This window comes from Corticium candelabrum, chromosome 18, assembly GCF_963422355.1.
Source record: "Corticium candelabrum chromosome 18, ooCorCand1.1, whole genome shotgun sequence".
In the NCBI taxonomy this organism is placed as follows: domain Eukaryota; kingdom Metazoa; phylum Porifera; class Homoscleromorpha; order Homosclerophorida; family Plakinidae; genus Corticium; species Corticium candelabrum.
In genome coordinates, this window is record NC_085102.1 from 1,967,786 (window position 1) to 1,977,375 (window position 9,590).

The 9,590-nt window shown below is 39.3% G+C and overlaps 1 protein-coding gene across 1 annotated transcript in view; it reads left to right on the plus strand.

Moving 5' to 3' along the window:
• Window positions 1–8,837: 8,837 nt before the first annotated feature.
• Window positions 8,838–9,590, plus strand: part of LOC134194352 (craniofacial development protein 2-like) — a 774-nt gene continuing 21 nt past the window's right edge. Inside the window, exon 1 of the mRNA XM_062663278.1 lies at window positions 8,838–9,590. This exon is cut by the window's right edge and continues 21 nt beyond it. Coding sequence (XP_062519262.1) covers window positions 8,838–9,590 — 753 coding nt within the window.

The following is a 9,590-nucleotide window of genomic DNA, read 5'->3' on the forward strand; positions in this document are numbered from 1 at the left end:
CCTTTGTCTTGTCGTACTCTCTTAGGCATTTTGGATAGGCAGTCAACATTAGTAAGTATTGCTGAGTTTTGTTTTCAATCGTTACACTGTAAGCAACACTTCCACAGCTCATTCGTTGAGGTTCATTGTTTCCCCAACTGTTGAACTTTTGCCATCCTCTTCTGTTTGAATCAAGAAAGAAAGAGTTACTATGACCATATGTCGTGCCACTTTCAGCTGATCGCATCTTTTTTGAAACGTCATGTTGCAACTCTCGGTTTGTCCCATTGAAACTTTTCACTTGCTCAAATAGTAATAATAGACAGAAGATGAGTCTGGACATTACTGGAGCACTCCAATACTATGAACAAAAAGTCAACAAATCATTTAAAGTTTGCATAGATATCGATACAAAAATTATGGGATTTAAAGCAGACATTCAAAATAATGCTGGATGTTCTTACATTTCTGTTTACAGTGTGTTGGGCGCTATTAGATCAATTCTAGGTTACTTTGACAACTACACTCAATATATGTGTTCCGTAGAGAGTTGGTGTCAACAGTAAATGAAAGGACAATAATGTGAAGAGTCAAGTGTTGCGTACATCTGCAGTCGCGTGCGAATAAAACGAATCTATCAAATCTAATCTTAAAGAAATTTTATCGTTAATATTAGATTCTGTGTTGCACAAAAACTAGATGTTAAAAATGTCTGTTTCAGTATGCTGTAACTGAATGTGTAATTACCTCTTGGGTAAGTCTGATAATGGCTTCAGTGTTTCATTAAGAAAACTGGTAACAAAGAAAAGCACTCTCTTTTTTTTACAATACAATATAACTATGAACACATCAGGGCCAGTTCCATATAAATTCTTCCTGCTCTGGCGCACTAAAAGAAATTATCTAAAAGTTTTACATTGTCATCGTGCTCCTTCCGTTCTTCCTACACTAACCTGCAGCCTGAAACATTACAGAAACAACTCTTTTGGCATTCCAGTTGTGCGAGATGATTGTGTCTAGCCAGGTAAGATTGCATTCTGCAATCATTTGATCTTCAAGAGTAGTTTTAGAATGACACTGTAGAAAGTTGCTATCTAACATCCTTTGAGGCGCGATGGGACGAAGTAATCCTGTTTCACAATGTGTGTCGATTTCTCGATTACAGTAAAAGAAAGTAGTGTTACTAGGTTGGCGTGAAAACAACTCCAAAATTATTTACATCTTTGTATGGTACCTCTAGATTGCACAAATTGCGTGATGTAGTCTTCTAGCAAACAATGAATGTTGCTATTGAAATTCATGCAAAATTGTCATCTACATTCTCTGGAGAGATTCAAGTTGCGAAATAGCATAAGCGAACGAAAGTCTGGTTAATGGTTTAGGTGACGAGCAGTCTTCTATAATCACGGCTTACGGCTATGAACAATAGTGAGCAATCACGGGTCTTTCGTTTACAACTAGGGCGTCGGTCACTTGATAATCAATTTTGTATTAATCGTATGAAAGCTAAGATGTCTTTTCCAGATTTACACAGCATAACTCCAAAACTGCACGGAACGCTTATGTCACCATTTACTTGCTGAAATTTTCTTATGATAGAATACCTGTAAGCCTATACTGCGGTATCGTATAGTTCACGAAGAGTTAATTCCGGAGCTCGCAATCTCGCAGTTCCAACACCCGCATAAGATAAACCTTCCCGTTTGGGAAGTATAGAGAAATCCTTTTTTGGTCAGAGCGATATTGCCTGTTTTTACCTTTCGCCTGTCGAGTCTTTCTGGCGTTACTTCTAACGTCTCTCCCTAAACCAAAATCAGCCACTTCAACAATTCATTCTCTGCTTACCACAAGATTATCGCTTTTCAGATTTCGATGTATTTGAGGCGTTTTTAACGTGTGAAGAAAATAGATACCTCTTTCTGCATCCATGGCAAATGAAAGCTCAATTACGCTCATAATCGATATCAATCAGTAAATCGTATAGTACATTTCTTAGAGATCCGCGCTCCATATATCCATTAAGAAAAGGAACGATTCCAGCTTGTAACTTTCTTGCAGAGAACGATTTTCTTGTGTCCTACAGTTCTGATAAACATTATCTCCGTTTCAAAGTCTTCTACATAGACTTGGGTAACCCAATAGCCACCATTTTCTTTACAGCCCCAATGTAGAAAGTGTTGTTAACTGATCCAGGTTCTCCGGATCCAATTTTTCCTTTAGACATTACTTCATCTTCGTCTATTTACATACGTTGGTCAACACTATCACTTCATTTGGCAAAGCTTGTTCGTCCATTCTTTTCTGTTAAGAAATTACAGACATGCTGATATGCCAGCGAAAGCAACAGCAACAAATACAACGATCCCTGCTCCTTTCAGTCAGTAGGTAGGATATTGGCATGTAGAACCGGTAAGAGAACGGAAGACTAGTCGCAAACTTTCCTCGTTGAAATTGATTACACACTTCGCTATTACCGCTATCGAAATCGCAAATCGTGTACTCCGAAATTTTGCGAGCTCCAGTCTTGAATGTTACTAACACGTTCAAACACAGAAATATTTAATGCATTCACAATCAGAAAATAACGTGCAATTTTTGTCTGATAGGTTAAATAAGATAAATTCAGCTGGACATCTGCCCGCTAAATATTTGATGCTTACTTGAATTGTGTCAAACATAACAATAAATCCTTTCCAACACAAAGATTTTGATATCGGTAAAGTCATCGTACCGTTTAAATTTTCGTTTCCTTTAAACGATGCTATGAGATGCAACACAGTGGCGTAGCCACAGTCCAAGACTTGGGGCACACTGAAAGATTTCTCAAATCTGTATTTCTACTCTTAATGTAACTGTTTACTTTTTCAACTATTTCTTCTGTTTTTGTCTACTGCTGCTTCCAAGTCTATCTTACTAGACATATTCATTGCTCTGGCCAGAAGCTCTAGGCTATTTGTCTCATGCCAGCCCAATTTGGTCTTTATTCATTTCAAAAATTAAAGTGAACACTCGCATGACGCAGTAGAGACACCTATAATGTCAATGCAATTTTAAAGAATTTTGAGCAGGTCTACGAAAGTTTCCTTCACTGGCAAGGAATGGTATGTCAAGTCAGAGAGAGATTATACTTCCTGTGCTGCAGACTGACACCATTTCATGATTACTATACCACTTCCCCCTAATGAAATTTACAGGCCATGAATTATAAATGACTTACCATTTAAGCTTAAAGAAAGATAATATACTGTCTTTTTCGTGTCGCTTCTGGAAAGCCTGTTTCTTAAATTTGCGTTACACAAAGACATTAGGTCGTATTAAGAACGCGTGCTACTGTTGATAGATGTCACGTGACAACAAGATTAGGCAATTTTTTATGGAATATAAATTCGATTTAATTAATATTACTGTAATTATCATCATTATCAGCATTGTCATGAGCATTAACAATCACTACATGGCTAGATAATTTTAAATTTGAAAATAACCTTTTTGCAATTTGCAAATTATAGGATCAAAATTTTGAAAGGAGCCAAATTTTGGGGGGCACGTGCCCACACCACGCTCTCCACCGTAGATACACTACTGTGCCACAGTTTGAAGTGTAAGATAAACATTCATGTTTCTTGGTTGAACCGTTACTTGCATAAAGGTATTTGTAGATGACAGTGATTAGTAGTAGACCCGGTGTTGAGGAAGCAGAGTAATCGCACAACAGAGAATCTGAGAAGCTTGTCCTTCACTGCTAGCCATCAGTTCAGACAATTCTTCGGTTTTAATATCAATCACCCAGAAATCATCTTGGCATGCCTCAAAATTATCTCGTCCGTACATTTTCGACTGCATGATGACTGCTGCATGATTATAGTCTGCGCTATGTCCAACAGAATGGAAATGTCTCTGCAGGTATCTTGTCTCCGGTAAATTAGTTGTAGGTGTAGTAGCCATGTTTCATCAAAAGTAGATCCACCTAATGAGGCATGTTTAAAGCCTACTCCGCCAAATACGATGGCAGTATAGTTGTATTGACTGCAACTAATGATTCAACGTATCGAGCTTTTATTAAAGAATTTGATATCAATAACCTTCATCTGGTGACAGCAAATTTTATTCTTGAACGTGGTTTTGATATCAATTACTTCACAACATGTTGCCTCACACTGTTTTGCGCTATAGTCAACACGTGACACCAAGCAATAAATCACGTGTTACTGCCTGCGTGATCGTTTCACGGCAAAAAGCACGATGCAGTAATGGAGGAAATTATTCAAAATAAAGATGCAGAACAAGAAATGTTTCTTCTTTTCACAACGATGTTGTCAGTTTGCAATTTGCTGTCTGGCAGGCAAGTACTCTTGTTTTGTTTACTTTCTTCTAGTATATTTAGAATTTTTCGAGCTTAATCTAATGTGTGTGTGTGTGTGTGTGTGTGTGTGTGTGTGTGTGTGTGTGTGTGTGTGTGTGTGTGTTTGTGTGTGTGTGTGTGTGTGTGTGTGTGTGTGTGTGTGTGTGTGTGTCTGTGTCTGTGTGTGTGTGTGTGTGTGTGTGTGTGTGTGTGTGTGTGTGTGTGTGTCTGTGTGTGTGTGTGTGTGTGTGTGACAGTGTGTGGGTGACAGTGTGTGTGTGTGTATGTGTGTGTGTGTGTGTGTGTGTGTGTGTGTGTGTGTGTATGTGTGTGTGTGTGTACGCGCGCGCGCGCACCAACTGACAACTGACAATGGATGACAACATGATCGTGATGGCAAACGCAGACCATGTAATAAAGGAGAAGTTGACATCGATCATTGGACAGCCACGACCAGGAAAGACCATGAATTACAAAGTTTATGGTGTAATTAGAAAGGACGGCAGTGCAAACCAACATTCCGGATTTGTGCTGTACTATGACTGTCGGCTGGTGTCAGTTAGTATTATAATTTGCTATAAATGCTAAACCCAAAAAATGGAAGAATGTGTGACTGTCAGTTCACTGTCCCTTACGTGGCAAACACCACATAGTACCCAACTCTTCTACTATCTTCTACTAAATAATTGTTGTGTTGCAGTGGTGTCTGAAAGATATACCTGTTCTAAATTGGTACAGTTGTAGCAAATGATCTGCGTTCTTGTGCCTTTTTGATATTTGTCGCGACTACACACAAGAGTGTGATTATGCTTTTGGTAAAAAGCAATGTGCCTGTAATATAGCTTACCTTTGTGTAACTGAAAATTTAGGTACACTGTATGTATGCAGTAAAAATGTGTGCAAGCCAGATGTACAGTTTGGAAAACTTGATTGTGAATAACTCTCTTTTATTCAGTTAAGCATCAAGTCTATGTATAAAGCTACCAAAAATATTAGAATATCAATTGTATACCAAACTATATTGCAAACAAAATTGCATGTTCTTACAACAATGGTATGCATACTATGTCAACACATCAGGTAACTGTTATAATTCTAGGTTATTGATAATTTAAACTGGGGTGTTGGCTATAGTGTAAAATACTACTAAAATTGTGTCAATTTAGACAAACAATGTGGTTTTTAATCGAAATTTTTTCCTCTCTTAGGCATTACATTTTTGTCAAGTTCTATCTCTGCCTTCCGCATTCTTTCGCTTGGCCGTCCTTGAGGTGCATTACTTCGACCGTGTGCAAGAAGTGGTCTTCTACGAGCTGTTGCTGTAGTCTGCACAGGTATCATGTTGTGTCTGTAACGTTTTACAGTTACATTTTTCTTTGCTGTTGGACGGAGTTGTGCTTCCCCAAACTGGTGTAAACTGGCGGCTAACGTTGTGGACATTTTCAATGTCTAGTACTTTTCACAGAACTCATTTGCGACCTCCTTGATTTGCGTGTCACACGTCAGTCTTGATTTGAGATCTTCGACAACACAGTCTAAGTTGTTGCACATTACATTGGGGCTAAGGCTTTTGTACTGTTGTCACTGTTGTCCATAGTACAGTCAATGTCCAAGAAAAAAACTGGGTTTCTGGTTTTCATTTGAATTTTTGCAACTGACTAGGATAAACAGTATCTGTTGATTCTGATTTAGGGTATTGACTCTCTCTTGTTAATAATGAATGAGTGTCTTTTTCATGGAGGCTTGCGTAGAATTCCTCATTTTGAACTTGATTGCCACGTGCAATTGTTGCAAATTGTCTTCGTGCTAAAGCTGAGTAATGTGGAATATAGTTGATACTTGACAGCTTATATTTCATGACGATTGCTGCCTGGTGGTGACAAGGCCGTCCGGTCATACCGTTTGAAAAAGAACACACACCTAGTTTAATGTCCACAGTATGAAACTGCTGACGATTTGAAACACCTGGAACCGAGTAAAGTCCTGAGGTTCCATCTATCTCTGTTATAGCAGTACTCTCTACCATTTCTCTATCCCAGCCACAGAATCAAACTGACAGTGCACGGTCAAACCTACTGTCGCCTATATTTAGTAGTCTTAGTTCATAGCTCTGTTCTAGGTTGACTGTAATAAACTGAAACAGTTGTACCAAATTGAATGCTTTCGTCCTCTGGCAAATTATATCCTGAAAAATACGAAATCCTACTTCGGCATAGTTGTTAGTGCTATTTCCTCTTGTGAGGAGTCGTAACCGATAGCTGGTTGCCCATTCTCTTCGACGCTGCCATATACACGTACTATCAAAGTATTTTGCAAAGTGAGAATGTCTTTGAAATGTGTTTGACAGTTTTACCTCTGCATACTTGTCTATGACATCTTCTTCAGATTTGGCATATACCAATGCTGACATGTCAATGACAAATACTACCCAGTGGTTACCGGTGGGAATGGGAGAACACGTGTCAGCTGACAATTCGGTTTCTCTATCAATCCTTACATTCAAGATTGCCACAATTTTCTGGAGGGTTTCTTTCTTTATGGTTACCGTCGTATGAATCAAAGTCGGCAATATTATTTTGTTGCCTTCTGACAAGACAAAAAGCTATGTTGTTGCATTGCTGGTTAATTAAGGTCCCACGCGTTCTAGTATTGCATCTGTCAACCATATATTGCAGGTAAACCTAGCTAAATCATCACAGGTTATTGATCCAGCAACCTTGGCAGAAGGACACGGAGACTACAAATGACATTTTATCATATCTAGATGCTGCTTAGAAACAAGTTCCAGTTGCATGTTTTTGGGTGGAAGTATGGACTTGTTGAACCATTCCTTTTCTTGACTGAAATAATATGTTTACTTATTGATGTTTTCATTTCTAATGTAAACGTATAGCTAGTCAGTCAGAGAATTGTTGACACTTCTGTTTTCTAACTAGTGACATATGTATATATTTTGCGGACATTTTAACCAGCATTTGTGGTCTTTCTCAAGGTAGTTAGTGGACTTTGAAACAAGAAACTATGTCACAAGTATTGGGGCATCACAACAGTAGGATACGGTAGAATACTGTGTGACGACTAATCATCAATGCAATTGACTAAAACTTCCATTTGAACAGAAGAATCAATAAATTAATATGATGGAACTGACACAGTAAGAAGCCTTGCGTAACCACTGAATTAATTCCAGCTGAAAACACATTTAATTAATATTGAATATATGCATATATATACCCAAATGTACATTTTACAAAGGGTCTTGTCCCATACTATTCACCCCGGTTTACAATATGATAGGTTAGGTTATCGTATCATATTTCTACTGCGATGCCATAATACATTTGACTTACTTTTAAAGTGCCTCGAGAAAAATTCAGATGGTCAAAGTATTGGTATCAAATATGTACATTGCAGTTGGAAAAAGAGAAAATGTGAAATATAGTTAGCCAGTTATGGAACTGTGTCTGTATGTCTGTTTGTTTCTCCGTCAATCATATATTTTAATTACCACAAAGTTTCCATCAGTCCTTTATATAATCACAATTTACTGACTTAAACCCCATAGGTGTAAAAAATACAATTCACAATCATCAAAATCTCTAACAATAGCCCTGTCTGTCTGTCTGTCTGTCTGTCTGTCTGTCTGTCTTGGCTGTCGGTGTGTGTGTGTGTGTGTGTGTGTGTGTGTGTGTGTGTGTGTGTGTGTGTGTGTGTGTGTGTGTGTCTGTGTCTGTGTCTGTGTGTGTGTGTGTGTGTGTGTGTGTGTGTGTGTGTGTGTGTGTGTGTGTGTGTGTCTGTGTCTGTGTCTGTGTGTGTGTCTGTGTGTGTGTGTGTGTGTGTGTGTGTGTGTGTGTGTGTGTGTGTGTGTGTGTGTGTGTGTGTGTGTGTGTGTGTGTGTGTGTGTGTGTCTTTCTGTCTGTGTGTGTGTGTGTGTGTGTGTGTGTGTGTGTGTGTGTGTGTGTGTGTGTCTGTGTGTGTGTGTGTGTGGGGGGGGGGGGAGAGATGAAAGTCCTCTCACTGAACCCTCCAAGAGGGTACCCCACGGGACCTTGTATTTCTGGTAGTTCCATTGCCCGGGGGAGGAAATACATGCTAACTGCAACCTTCGGCAGGTTGAAGATGGTGAGAGGCTAGGGTGCGCTAGCCTAGCAAGCTGGTCACTTAAAACATATGTTGCTACTAAACGCAGAATAGAGCGCGCTCCTCCGCGTGTGGACAAAAGTAGGGGTGGCGCTGGGGAAAGAGCCAGTGACGCCAGGAATAGAACTGGGCTCCAAAGATTGAGAGGCAACCCGGCAATCAAGGGGCTGTTCTAGCGGGAAGGGGTTATTGGGGGCTCTCCGACTGCCCCTAATAACTCAGTTTTTAGTCGGACTGCTACCCAATCTGCTTCTGGTACCACAATAACATGGTCTGGTCATTCCATGAGATGTCCTATTCTGGATTGCTCTAGTGTATTGTCATCAATAAATTCCATGAAGAACCATGTAAAGAAATTTCATCACATATGCAATATATGGTAAAGAATAGTTGCAAGTCAAGTTTACACTACCCTTCAACTGTTAGCTTAAGCTCTTCCATTCATCGTAAGCGGAAAGACATCAATGACATGTTGTGGGAAAAGAATCAGTTGCTCAAGTTTGGTATGTGGAATGTTCGAACATTAAAAGGTGTGGGCAGAACTGACCTTCTTGCCAAAGAGTTGATTACAACTGATATTACATTATGTGGCATTACTGAAACTCACTTGCCTGGCGCAGGCATGATGGATTTAGATGAAGACTCCTGCTATCGTCTGTTGTTTTCTGGACCACCCGAGCTAGCTTCCAGGGGTGTTGGTCTAGTTGTTAGACATAATGTGATAAAATCACTCAAATCGTTTGATCCTATCTCAGATGGAATATTGCGTTCTGACTTTCTCACTGACAAAGGAATTTTGAATGTCATTGCTGGTTACGCTCCAACAGAACAATGCGAAGAGGTAGTTAAAGAAGAATTTTATCAACAACTTGCTGTTGCCATGCATAAGACAGGTTCGCTTGTTCTTGTGCTGGGTGACTTCAATGCTAGACTTGGAAAGGTAGTTTCAAAAGTTGTTGGTCAGTTTAGTCTATCAAAGTCAACCAGTGACAACGGTGTTAGACTGATAGAATTTTGTCAAGCACATAACCTGGGAATCACAAACACCTTTTTCCAGCATAAGAATATACACACTGCCACTTGGTATCCTCCTAATCCCAAATTACAACCAAGTCTAAAAGACTACGTT